The 14,548-nt window shown below is 52.1% G+C and overlaps 1 protein-coding gene across 1 annotated transcript; it reads left to right on the plus strand.

Annotated features, from left to right (window-relative positions):
- Positions 1–249: 249 nt before the first annotated feature.
- On the plus strand, positions 250–14,217 carry GT037_009954 (e3 ubiquitin-protein ligase huwe1; the record flags this gene model as incomplete). The annotated part of the gene is made up of 6 exons (XM_038935001.1): positions 250–294; positions 347–7,781; positions 7,836–12,146; positions 12,213–12,288; positions 13,699–13,845; positions 13,902–14,217. The coding sequence occupies 6 exons, from the start codon at positions 250–252 to the stop codon at positions 14,215–14,217; spliced, it is 12,330 nt and encodes a 4,109-aa protein (XP_038782415.1).
- Between the last annotated feature and the right edge of the window lie 331 nt (positions 14,218–14,548).

Consider the following 14,548-nt stretch of genomic DNA (forward strand, 5'->3'; position numbering starts at 1 on the left):
GCTTTTGTGTGTGGATACGACGCCAACATACATCATCAAGACCCCGCTTTTCGCTCCACTAAAACGTAGCCACCTTGGGTTTCTGCGCTTCCGGTAAAGGCAGTCGCAGCCTACCTCTAGACAGCCTCCCGCGTCACGCATCTCTCGCCGTGTCACTCGACTGCCTGCACACAACTGCTACTCACTAGAGACCAGCTTCATAGAGCTTGCATGTGAGCAAGTTTCGCCTTCCGAGCGCCCGGCGCAAACATGAAGATCAAAAAACAGGCTACATCGCGACATGAGTCGACTCTGGTAAGTTGAGCATCCTTTGCCATGCCTCGCCACTACTAACAAACCACCGCAGTCGCCGATGATAGCAGACTTCGTAAAGGCAACCGAGTCAATACCGCTATTCCAGCTGCCCGCACATCTCGCCTCCTTCCCTAGGCACTGGCCCTTTCCCCGCGGTGACGCATATCACTGGATCCCCGCCCTCAACCGCTTCGACCACATCCTCGAGCTATTCAACAAGGAGTATGGCCTGGCAGATGGACCGCAGACGCAGTCCTTCCAGCGCCGACTACTGCTCAAGGGCGATGTCGAGGAAGGAAACACCAGCTCGGAGCAGACCACAACCGATGCTGTTCTGGATACCCTGCACGTATCACAGGATGGCGATCGCGAGCTGATCGAGCAGATCCTCAACTTCACGCGCATGCTCTTGGAAAATTGCGGCAATCGTAGTCTGTACTCTAGCAGCGAGCGCTTGGACAAGCTACTGAACACGACTTCCACATCTCTTCTCAAAGCTACGCTCCGTCTAGGTCATCGACTCGCTCAGCGCTACGCCGCCGCACGCATGCGCCTGGCTCCGGCCACCCTCCACCCATCTCTTCTCTCCAGCCACTACAACATCAACCTCGACAAGGTCCAGAAGCTGGCTAGCCCATTCGCAAAAGGCCCTGCCACGGCAGTACCAGTGTTCGGCACACCGGCAGGCAAAGGCAAGGAGCGCGCTGGCAGCACTGATAAGATTAGTCCGTCCAATCTCGTTGCCATGTACTCCATGTCCGAAGCATCAATGAAGCAGGAGTTCGGAGGCGTCCTCATCTCGTACTATGAACCCACTCCCTCGTCCGAAGCAGAGAGCAGCAAACCGGCTTCCATAGACACACCCGCACCCACAACACCGACTCCGGTGCGAAGGACTTCAAGCATGAACCCCAACCGAACACCGCGACAACCTCAGCCTCCGCCCACTACCGATTCACCGAGCACGCCAGTCTTCACACCCGGACAACCCAGTAGTACAACGAATGGGCCCAAGACTTTCGAGCTGTCAGCCGAGAAGGTGGTCAAGACTGACATTCACGACCTTATTAAAGAGGGACTCGCACGTCTACCAGAAACAGCCCACTACGAATTCCTCCACAAGCTTCGCACCGCGAAGATGTTTCACGAGGGACACACAGGGCGCGACAGTGCAGTCGCCATCCGTCTTCTATCCATCGCAAACATTGGCTACGTACACGTCGAGAAGGAGTTCATGGCCAAGTTGGGTCAGCAAGATGCAGATGAGCCACGCCGGTTACAACTTGCCTACCAGCTCTCTGAGCTGGTTCATCCGCCAGGCAACGGTGAGACCGGAATCTCGACAGAACTGCAGACTTACACCATGAGCGCTCTTGAGGCGCTCGCAAAGCACAAGTCGAAAGCGCCTGATGTTTGTACCGCCCTCAGCGTCAACGTTAACCACGGTGTACTTTTCTACGTTGTGCGCAAGCTCGTCGCAGGACTTGGCGAAGAGACAGGTAACCCTGATGACATCGAGGAAGATGAGTGGCGCGATGCTTTGTTCTCTCTTCTGAACACTCTACCTACTTCTCAAACGCGTACTGGTGAGCAGATGGTGGCCGCTGGTCTTCTCGAGATTCTAGTCGATGTCCTCAAGCTGCGTACCGCTAAGGCAGAACGCAACCACCCTAAGATTCTCAACTTCCTTGACACATTCGTCTATAACCTGCGCGACGCCTTCTCAGCCCTTGTAGCCGCGAAGGGACTTGAAATCATCGCTGATCTGATGCAATACGAGGTCGACACTTCTAAGAAGCTCGCAGAAGAGGACAAGGGCATGCCCAAGGAGTACAAGACGCAGCTTACTGATTATCAAATTCCGTTCTACCACCAGCAGAGTCTACGCTGGCTTTTCAAGTTCCTCAACCATATGATGTCGCATACAGGCGGAAATTTCGATCGCTTGATGCGAAACTTGCTTGACTCGCAACAGCTGCTCAGCAGCTTGCGCACTGTGCTATCCAATGCCAAGACGTTCGGCTCAACTGTCTGGAGTATGGCTGTCACAATCCTTACCAGCTTCATCAACAATGAGCCCACCAGCTATCAAGTTATCGCCGAGGCGGGTCTTAGCGATGCGTTCCTGGAGACTGTGGCTGGAGAGCCCGCTTCAGAAGCAATTGCTGCAGCCAACGCTGATGTGAGTGCTTCAACACCATCGACATATCCTCCACGAGAAGCTGGAAAGTCACTTGCGGAGGGTATCTTGCCTGTCGCCGAAGCCATTTCGACTTTACCACCGGCCTTCGACGGCATCTGCTTAGCTGAGGCTGGTATGAAGTTATTCCAGTCATCAATCGCACTTGAGCGATTCTTTGAAATTTTCGAGAGTCCTGCCCATATAAAAGCACTTGATGCTGATACTGAAATGCCTACCTTGATTGGAAACTCTTTCGATGAGCTGGTACGCCATCACCCACCTCTGAAGGCACGTGTTCTTTCATGTCTTAGCGAATTGATAGCGCGCGTGGTTCAACTTTGTGTTGAGAAGGCCGACAAGGAAGGTGTAGGAGCTAAGCTTTGGTCCGAGGATGCTGCTGGTAAGCTGACCGTCGCTGGTGGCCGCCAAGCCCTATCTGGACCACCCTCTCAGCAGAGCACAGTTCAAGCTTCGGAATCTACAGCTACCGACGTAGAGATGAAGGATGCTGATGACACTGCTAACGAACCAGTCGCTTACGACCAAATCACTGAGACCGAAGACAGCACCAAGGGCCCTACTACCGGTCAATACATCCGCGTTCTGTGCCGCTTCCTCTCTGGATTTTTCTCAAATCACGCCATGTGCGCTGCGTACGTCGAGCTCGATGGTGTAGACAAGATTCTTGACATCTCAAGCCTTGCCTGCTTAGATCCAAAGGCAAGTGAGTACCGCAGCATGTGCGAGCAATTCGGCCATGTTGTCCAAGTACTCGTCGAGCAGAAGCCGCATATTGCAGTGCCATCTCTGATCAAACGTACACAAGCAGCCTTGGAGCACTTGCAGCCTCTCCTCGACCACACCGGCAAGCAGGCTTTCTTCGCACCTTTTACCAGTTCTGGCACTTCTCAGAACACTGAGAATTTGCAACGAGGCACACAATACGTCAAAGCCCTAGTTTCTGCCCATACCCTCGTCGGAGCTATGACCTTGACATTCCAGAGTCAGATGTATACTACCCGCTCTTCGCACAATGTGTCTAGCCAAGTCAATCTCGCCGATATGTATGCACGTCTCGTGGATAGCCTTGGAAGATTACATCGAAGCTGTGTATGGGAAGAGTTGTTACTACAGCGTAACATGCCTACAGAATGGGAGAAGGAGACCCGTATCACTAGCTCAGGCTTCGGAAACGACGAGGCCGACAATGTGTTCCGAATTGGAAACAGTGCTACCGAATCGCCAAGCAACGGTGACGCTGCTGCTCCTGGCTCGACCTCAGAGAACCCTGTCGCGAGCCAGAATAGTGCGCAATTCAAGAACACGCAGACTCTCCGCAATCTGCTTAGCAGAATACCTACCGAGGTTGCACCGTTCTTCCAGTCGCTTGGTAAACTCCTCTTGTTCCGCCGCAGCTTGGAGGCTTACCAGAGGCAATGTGCTACTGTTGTGTCAGACCAACTTGCTCAGGCCGTCATCGATCAGCTCGAATACGAAGGTCCGAAAGAATCAGAGATCATTGAAGACCGGTATGCGTACTGGATTGTCATCCTGACATCCTTGTCGCAGCTCATCGTTGAGCCAAATCTTGATCGATCGCAAGCTTTAACGCTGCTACTCGTATCTTTCCGCAACCTAGGTGGATTCGATGTTCTAGCGAACATTCTCAACCAGTTCTACCAATCAGCGCTAAAACTTACCTTGAAGCAGATGGACGACACCACCAGCGAGGAGATGAAGCGACTGCTCAACCTGTCGCTTGGAGGCATCAAGATTATTTTGGCCTTTTACTCTCAGATCATTAACTTCAAGGTCATCTCAGAGTCTCCACAGACGTCATCCATGCAAACCCGGCCAGACCGCGATCGGGAGAGGTCTGACTATTTCTTGACTGCACAATTCCTCGTCGAGCTCCGCTACGCTGTGATTGTTCCTGTCGAGAAGATTTGGAATTCGGATCTCATCGACAAAGCAACCACGTCAATTGTGAAGACGTCTATTAACATTCTAAAATCTGTTCTTGAGTGTGAAGGCGAGCACGGAGCGTGGAAGAGTATCGACAAGATTCCAAAGCGTAGCAAGCCTATCATCAAGCCTTGGTCTGCTAGGAATGGAGACCACTTGCCGCGTCTGAAGGAAAACGGACACGAGGAGAGCCTGGCTGAAGAAGCCCTGTATCGCTGCTGCGACAACTTCAACATGGCAAATGAGTACTGCAAGAACCAGGCCCGTCCAGGTGTTTCCAGGAACCCTATTCCACAGTATGAGATTCAAGCGCGTGGCCCGCCATCCACCTCGCCGAGTCGAGCTGAAGTGGTGGTCGCCGAGCATCCAGATGATGCTAGTATGACATCGAGCGAAGTAACGCGGGATGAAGATGGGTCTGAGCAGCCGGAGACACAGTCGGTTCAGATGGAAGACGCCGACACTTCGACTGCAGAGACAGAAGCGCCTACGTCTACTACACCTGTACCGGGTGATCAGCCGAGTCAAGCACCTGCTGTGCCGCAGGACACTCTTGCTTATCAAAAGCGGATGGCTAACGGAAATTCAACACAGCTTGTTGCACTAGACATGTTGGATGAACAGCGAACCAAGCTCCGTGAGAGACTTGTTGAGCAATCTCTTGACGTGCTCAACACGCACGAGGATGTCACCTTCGAGCTTGCCGATCTCATCTCAGCCGCCGTTTTAAAGGCACCAGATCCATCCGAGATGCGTGGGGAGATTGGCATGATGCTCGTACAGTCTCTCATGTCACTGCAGAGTGACGACGACTTCCGAAATCAGGGCAAGAAGATAGCAGCTTCAGCCCATCTTTTGGCCTTGATACTACAAGAGAAGGATTTCTACGATGTCATTGTTGAGCAGCTTAAAGAACATTTCACTACGTTGCTGGGCTTCATCAAAATCTTCCCAGACCAATCTCCGGAAGATTCGTCACCTTGGATCGGCCAGGTCTTGCTTATCGTCGAACGACTACTAGCTGAGGATCAACTTCCGCACCAAATTTCATGGACTCCGCCAACGGAAGAGTCAACAGAAGAGACCACAGTTGACGAGCTACCACAGCCGATTGTCAGCGTCGAGGAGAAAGATCTGCTGTTCAATGCAATCATCGAAATGCTGCCTCGCATCGGGAAGGATGAGTCGTTGGCTCTATCCGTGACACGAGTACTAGCCATGCTTACTCGCACTCGCAAGATAGCGACCCGTCTCGCAGAGAAGCGCAACATCCAGCGGCTGTTCCTTATGGTTAAGCAACTTGCGGGCATCACCAACGAAGGCCTGCGTAGCGCCTTCATGATTGTCCTCCGCCACATGATCGAAGACGACGAAATGATTCGGCAGATCATGCGTACCGAGATCCAGCAGATGTTTGAGTCGCGCGACCGAAGACAGACAGACACCACTGGCTACACTCGCCAGATGTACGCGCGAGCCATTCGTGCACCTGAGATCTTCGTCGAAGTCACCAACGAGAAACTCCAGCTGAAGGGCTTCGATCCCAACCAGCGACCACAAGCTCTGATGCTCAAGAAGACTGAGCCACCTTCAACTGAAGGAGCCAGCATCGTGGAATCCTCGGAGGTCACTGCGGAGGCTGACAAACCAAAGGAATCTAGCGAAGCGCCTAAACAGCCATTCCTCGAACGAACAAAGACTTCCGATCTCAAGGTTCCTGTAGTTGAGAACCCTGACGGCGTCATCCACTACCTGCTCTGCGAGCTGCTAGCTTACAAGGAAGCAGAAGACAAGCCTGAGGCTACCAAGCCGAAAGAGAGCGCACCTGAAGCGCAGGCAAGCAATGAGTCGGGCTCAGACGCCGCTAGTGCCGCCCCTGCTGCTGCTTCCACGGAGGCTGCCAAACCCGAAAAACCCGTATTCAAGGCCGAAGAGCATCCAATTTACATCTACCGCTGCTTCATCTTGAAGTGTCTCTCCGAGCTCGTACAGAGCTACAACCGCACAAAGATTGAATTCATCAACTTCTCCAGGAAGGCAGACCCTTACACCGTGACACCATCGAAGCCTCGCTCGGGCGTCCTGAACTATCTCCTCAATAACGTTGTTCCTATCGGGAGCCTGAACCATGAAGGGGACCTTGCTTTCAAGAAGAAGCTTTTGACATCGAACTGCGCAATCGACCTTATCGTGTCGCTCTGCAACAAGACTGGAGAATTTGCCCTGCCCAAGACCGATGTGCCGATCTCACCATATGTTGAGACTGAGCCAGACTTACTCTTCGTGCGCAAGTTCGTCCTTGAGCATGCCCTGAAGGCATTCAAGGATGCCAACGCTTCGGACGAGCCGCTCGACATGAAGTACTCTCGTCTGCTAAGTATCGCCGACATCTTCTCCAGGATGGTGTCGCAGCGTCCAAATGGCGAGATGCTTACCCAGAACGCCGATCTGACTCCTAACCTGAAGCAGATGGCAAAGATTATGTATGAGAAGAACTTTGTCACTATCCTCACAACGGCGATCTCAGACATCGACCTCAACTTCCCGAACGCTAAGCGCGTGGTTAAGTACATCCTCAAGCCTCTGAAGTGGCTTTGTTACGTCGCCATGGATCTGAGTATGCACTACGATACCTCTTCAGCCCCAGACTCCGCCGACGAGTACGAGATTTCGACCGCATCCGATGACGATCTCATTGGCAACGGGCGGGAGGAGACGCCTGATTTGTTCCGCAACTCTACACTGGGCATGTTCGAAGCCCACGAGTCAGAATCGGACGAAGACTCGGAAGATGAAGAGGGTGAAGAGATGATGTACGATGACCCTTACGCGGATGATATGGAGTACGATGAAGGCGATATTGGTGACGACGATGTCGTTTCCGATGACGATGAAGAAATCCTTGAGATGGATATCGATGGCATGGGTCCAATTGAGGGTCTTCCTGGTGATGTTGATGTTGAGATCGAACTCGACGATGATGGCAACGCCATGGGCTCTGATGATGATTCAGAAGATGAGGAGGAAGATGAGGACGACGAGGACGACGATGACATGGACGATATGGATGATGATGGTGACGATGGCATGGATGATATGGAAGAGGCCATGGACGCCATGGAAGAGGTGACAGGTGATGACGAGAATGCTAGCCTCGCCGAGGACCAAGAGGATGACTGGAGCGACGATCCAGACGATTTCCCTGGCGGCCCCAATGGCGACGCTAACATGCCACCGGGCGCGCTGGGTTTCGTCCTTGATCCACCTCAGCTTCTTGAGCAGATGCGTCAGCAAGGCGGGGATCTCGAGGATTTCCTAGATGACAATATGGAAGAAGAAGGTCCGTTACTGCATAGGATAGAACAACATCTTGAACCCCAACTAACCCAATTAGATATGGATGATGAGGAAGAGGATTATGACGAAGATATTCACTACGATCCTGGCATGGAGGACGACGACGACGCCATGCCGGAAATTGCATGGGGTGGTGGCTGGGAAGACCCTCAACCCCCTACTGTTCGACATACCCACCGCCTCAGTCCATGGATGTTCCCAGCAGGTCCAGGCGATCGCATCCTTGTACCAGCTTACCGCTCACATCGCCCAGGTGCTGGTCCCCGCGTCACTGACGATGGTATTAACCCTCTGCTTCAGCGAGGCGGCCGCTCCGCTGGACGAGATGGCCTACCACGCAACGAAGGCAACAGCGACTGGGTTCACGCCATCGAAGGTCGCGGTCCTCGTGTCTTCAGTCAAAATGACAGCCCTGTCTCATTCATCAGCAACTTGTTGAACGCGATGAGCTCCGGCGCTGGCGGCCCGACATTACACCAGCATGGTGGCGCGCTACATCTTTCTTTCAGCAACTCCATGGGTATGCCACACTTTGATAGTGGTATGCGCCGTGATATTGCTCGCATGCGAGAGAACTACACATCGCGCACTGCTCGCGAAGACCCACACTCTGCGGTGGCTTTCGCCAAAGTATACACCAGCCAGCGCTGGCAGGAAGAAGCTAGAATTCTCTATGGCCCTGCGGCAATCGAGAAGAGCAACCGAGTCATCAACTCAATCCTAAAAGTCATGGTTCCACCCGCCATGGAGGCAGCGAAGAAGCGTCTAGAAGAGCGCCAGGCAGAAGTCGCCCGTAAGCTTAAGGAAGAGCAAGAGGAGAAGGAGAAGCAGGAGCGTGAAGAACGCGAGCGACGTGAGGCACAAGAAAAGGAGGAACGCGAGCGACAGGAACGCGAAGCCGCTGAAGCCGCGAGCCAAGCTCCAGAGCAACCTGCAGAGGGCGAATCCAAGGCGGAGCCTGCAACTGCACCGGAAGCACAAGCGATGGAAGGCGTTGAGGCTGGAGAAGCCTCGACACAACCCGCCGCTGCTGAGTCGGCCGCTGCAGAACCTGCTGGGCCACCTCCACAACGTATCACGACCATGATTCGAGGTCATGAGTACGACATTACGGATCTGGGTATCGACACCGAGTATCTGGACGCTCTTCCCGAAGATCTACGTGAAGAAGTCTTGATGCAGCAAGTGGCTGAGCGTAGAGCAGAACAACGGGCTGCAGCACGACGACAAGAACAAGCGCAGCAGCAGTCGCAAGCCCCGGCACAAGCACAAGCTCCTGCTGCACCTGAAGAGGCAGGAGCAACGGGTGAAGTTCCTACAGATATTAACGAGGACTTCCTAGCAGCACTTCCTGCAGATATTCGAGCTGAGCTGCTTGCGCAAGAAGCACAAGAGCGCCGACGCCGAGAGCGCGAAGAGAATCGTCGTCGCAATCAAGCCAACGCTGGTGCCCCTCCTCCACAAGCAGAAGAGATGGATCCTGCAAGCTTCTTCGCGTCACTGGACCCTAATCTACGAGCTGCTGTGCTCATGGATACGGACGAAGACATCTTGCGCCAGCTACCACCAGAATTATCTGCAGAAGCTCGAGCGATGGGAGGTGATCGTCGGTTACATCAGTTCAACGACTTCGGCTATAGACGAGGTGATCGCCGTGCCCAGCCTGATGATCCGTCGCAGAAGAAGAAGACTCGTCCTTGTGTACAAATGCTTGACAAAGCCGGCGTCGCGACACTTCTTAGACTCATGTTCATCCCACAGCAGGGAAGCGCAAAGGGTAGCCTGAGCTCCATCTTGCGCTACGTCTGTGAGAATCGCCAAAACCGTGCAGAGGTCATCAGCATTCTGCTCAGCATTCTTCAAGATGGAAGCGCTGACGTAAATGCTGTCGAGAAGAGCTTCGCGCAACTGTCAATTCGAGCCAAGCAGCCTCAGCAGCCAGCGGACAAGACCCCGAAGATCTCCCGCAAAAATGGCGCCTTGTCAATCAACGCGGACGTCTCTCCACTTATGGTTGTTCAGCAATGTCTTAACACGCTTACCCAGCTGACAGAGAAGAACCCCGCTGTTTGGCAATTCTTCCTGACCGAACACGAGACGGGCGTTGGATTCAAGAACCGCGCCAACCGCAAGGGCAAGGCTAAAGAGACCAAGGCTAATAGGTATCCGGTCAATGCTCTACTTACCTTGCTCGACCGCAAGCTCATCGTTGAGAGCTCCACCATCATGGAGCAATTGACGACACTGCTGAAGGTCATCACCGCACCGCTGCAGGTTCTCAAGAAGGAGAAGGAGAAGGCTGCTGAAGAGGCGAAGGAGGCTGAGACATCTGCGGATGGTCAGGCTACCGAGAACCAGCCTGCCGATACTGCAGCCATAGAGGCTCGCCCTGAAGGCCAAGATACGGAGATGACGACCGCTTCTGAAAACGCTGCTCAGTCTCAAACCGCTACTGCTGAGGGCGAAGGTAGCATTTCCAAGCCTGACGAGTCAAAGGCCGAAGACGACAAGACGAAGAAACACCGCACTCTCACACCACCCGATGTGCCTGAAGTCAACCTTCGACTTGTCGCCAAGATTCTGGCTGCTCGGGAATGCAATAGTAAGGTATTCCAGGAGACTCTCAACGTCATCAGCAATCTTTCGCCCATACCTGGTGCGAAGGAGGTCTTTGGCCAAGAATTGCTGGGTATTGCTAAGGATCTGGCCAGCTCAACACTCCATGACCTTACCAGCTTGACGGTTCAAGTCTCAAAGGCAAGCTCGCCTACTGATGTCCAAGGCATCGCACTTGCCAAATTCTCCCCAGCAAGCTCCGACCAAACTAAACTGCTCCGGGCCCTGACGGCACTTGACTATCTCTTTGATCCGTCACGTGACAGCAGGGACAAGCCTGAATCTGCTGCAGAGGCACTCGAGCCCGCTCAAAAGGAAGATATCCTCTTGACGTTGTATGAGGATCGAGCTTTCGCGCCCCTGTGGGAGAAGCTTAGTGAGTGTCTGACGGTCATCCGCCAGCGTGGCAACATGCTCAATATCGCTACCACACTCCTTCCGCTGATTGAGAGTCTCATGGTTGTGTGCAAGAACACTACTCTCAAGGAGATGCCCTTGTCTAAGATGATGCCCAAGGAATTCGCCTTATCTAGCCCACCGCCTGAAAGCAGGATGGAGAATCTGTTCTTCAACTTCACTGAAGAGCATAGGAAGATTCTCAACGATCTTGTTCGCCAGAATCCTAAGTTGATGAGTGGCACATTCTCTCTTCTCGTCAAGAATTCCAAGGTGCTGGAGTTCGACAACAAGCGTAACTACTTCAACCGAAAACTCCACTCCCGAGGCGGCGACCGACAAGCACATCCACCTCTGCAGCTTTCTGTCCGCCGAGACCAAGTCTTCTTGGACTCTTTCAAGTCGCTGTACTTCAAGTCAGCCGACGAAATGAAGTTTGGCAAGCTCAGCATCCGCTTCCACGGCGAAGAAGGTGTCGACGCTGGTGGTGTTACTCGCGAATGGTTCCAGTCAATCTCACGCCAGATGTTCAACGCCGACTACGCTCTCTTCGTACCTGTTGCTTCCGATCGCACGACATTCCACCCCAACCGCCTCAGTTCTATCAACCCCGAGCATCTGATGTTCTTCAAGTTCATTGGTCGCATCATCGGTAAAGCGCTCTATGAAGGTCGCGTTCTGGACTGCCATTTCAGCCGAGCGGTCTACAAGCAGATCATGGGCAAGCAGGTTAGCCTCAAGGACATGGAGACACTTGACCTCGAATACTACAAGTCCCTGGAATGGATGATACATAACGAAATCACGGACATTATCACGGAAACCTTCTCAGTGGAAGTAGAGGCCTTCGGTGAGATGCAGACTGTCGATCTCATTGAGAACGGTCGTAACATTCCGGTTACCGAAGACAACAAGCACGAGTACGTTCGCCTCATCACTGAGCACCGTCTTGTCGGGGCCGTCCAAGAGCAACTTGAGAACTTCCTCAAGGGCTTCCACGACATCGTCCCCGCTGAACTCGTCTCCATCTTCAGCGAACAAGAACTCGAACTTCTCATCTCCGGTCTTCCTGACATCAACGTGGACGACTGGAAGAACAACACCGAGTATCACAACTACACGGCTGCCTCACCACAGATTCAATGGTTCTGGCGCGCTGTCCGAACGTTCGAGAAGGAAGAGCAGGCCAAGCTGCTGCAATTCGTTACTGGTACTAGCAAGGTGCCACTGAATGGTTTCAAGGAACTCGAGGGCATGAACGGGTTCAGCAAATTCAACATCCATCGCGATTATGGTAGCAAGGATCGTTTGCCGAGTAGTCATACTTGCTTTAACCGTAAGTTTCATCCCCCAGCATCGATTTAATGTTTTTTTTTGGAAGCAGAAGCTAATGATGGAACAGAACTTGACCTCCCCGAGTATGAAACTTATGAGGATCTGCGTAAGGCCTTGTACACCGCTATGACGGCTGGTGGCGAGTACTTTGGATTCGCCTAGAAGCACCTCACTGGCTCGCTTTCACGGACTTTGCTAGTACGACGGGTTTTTCCCTTACTCACGATAGCAACTTTTCGATATTACATATTACGAACTCTCTTTGCATTGCCAGGCGCAGGGAGGTTGTGCACAGGATATACCCTAAGGTGGGGATGGGGATGAGAGTGATTGTACGAGTATGAGCAAAATTGGAGGATTGGAGGAGTTTAGTGCTTATGAGTTTATGAGATGACGATGATCTGATGCGAGTCGGTTGAGCACATGCAAAGGCTGGGAGTGCAGGCCCAAGTCCTTTTTGCTGACGCGAGACTACTCGTATCAGGTTGAGGATGACTGGGTTATTTCTTCTGAAGTTTCTTTCCCTGTGAGGCTTCAGTTTGGTATTAGGTAGATAACCAATGAGTTTCTTTCCTCGGTTTTGTGTATTTGGGTGGCTGTGAGGTGGTGGGATGTAGCTGTCGCAAGAGAGTCGTGCGACAGATGGGCAAGCAGCATTCTTTGGCCAGCATGTCACTGTCGACGGCGGCAATATGTTAGATCCAGAAGTGTATACCGACCCAAGACGTATTGACTACCGACGTTATTTTCGAGTGCAACAAGGTTCTGTAGATGAGACCTCCAAAAAAAAAGTCCATCTCGTCTCTACTGGTCCAGGCAATCTCACATTTGGCCATGGAACACAGCTGTGTCCTGGGTGCTTCTTCACAGCCCATGTGCTTAAGATTGCTTTTTGCCATCTATTGCTGAAGTACGACTGTAAACTGGCGCCTGGAGCGAGCCTGGTAACATTGCACTTGGTTGGAGATTTGAAAGTTCTCGACCCGAGAAACAAGCTACGGTTTACACGTCGCAAAGAGGAGAACGACATAGAGCATCTGTCATACACGTGACCTTGATAAATTCGCACCTGTACAGTGTTACAAGCAACTGATATTCCAATCGAGATTTCTCAACAAGACTGTTGGCCGTTTTCTCGTGTTACTCGTTAAAGCTGTCGTCTATGAGTGGGATAATCGCAAAGCTCTCTGGGGTCATTCTCATGGATAGGTAAGTACGCGGCAGCAGTTGGAGGTAGTCCACTAGAGATATGATCTGGCTAGCACCGTTCGAAACCGCTTTTCGTTCATTGTCCTCTAGCTTTGATTGGTTTCTTCATTACGTAGTTTGGAGAAAGTGCGGGTGTGGGGCTTACCCGATCTGGGCAGTCAGGCACGGCTTACCGAATTGGGGCAACTATCGCATTCATACGTTGTGGGGATGAGCCACGAACACAATCATCATGATCTCTTATAATGAGCTTTGCATGTTTCTGCAGCACTGAATCTCGAGTTGCTTCCACTTTACAAACACTAAATCATACCGAAAAGTAAGTTCAGCCCCCCATTCACTAGACCCTTCTATCTCATCGTCACATCGCTAATGTGCTTCACTTGTATAGTGTCTGGAAATCTAGTACCTCTTACCGTCATCAAGGGCGCGGGTCATGAGTTCATCCCACTTCCGCAGGGCGACAACGCCACCGTAGCAGATTTCCACACGTACGTTTCTCCACACCATCTCATAAGTTCTCCTCAACGATCTAACCTCCGAGCAGCATCCGCACACAAACCACCGACTCACCCGCACATCTGACATCCGGCTTCTACAAGATCGAAGCTGGACCCTCCAAACCCGCATCTTACAACTTCGAAGAGACCAAGTATGTTCTAAGCGGTCAAATCGATGTCTTGGATGAAGCAACTGGGATCACGCATCACCTTGTCGCTGGCGACTTTGCGTTCTTTCACGTAGGATCCAAGGTCCAGTTCTCTACCAAGTCCAGCGGTATGGCCTTCTATGCTGTCACGAGGCCAATTAGAGTGGCGCATCCAAATCTGAAGGAAAGAGAAGAGAAGACGTCGAAGTTGTAAGAGTCATCTGCCACAATAGCGTACGATCATTAGAGAAAAAAGAGGGAGCAAGTGAGAGCATCAGGTTATGCCATTTTTGAAAGAAAATGAATTTATCTATTATCAACCGACCTGCTGGTAACGCTGTAAATGAGCGGTCCAGGCAGGATTTTTACTCGAACAATTAGTGCAGTAAAGCTACAGGTTCAAGTAAAACTAATGTCATTCACAATCAGTTATGTCACCCACCAAAATGTCAAAAATGTCTTTTGTCAAGCGCAAGCTTCTCACTCATCGCGCATTTACCGACAAGCATGCAGCGTGTATACATAGACATGTATTCGGTATCTCC

Source organism: Alternaria burnsii (assembly GCF_013036055.1).
Source record: "Alternaria burnsii strain CBS107.38 chromosome Unknown 701, whole genome shotgun sequence".
In the NCBI taxonomy this organism is placed as follows: domain Eukaryota; kingdom Fungi; phylum Ascomycota; class Dothideomycetes; order Pleosporales; family Pleosporaceae; genus Alternaria; species Alternaria burnsii.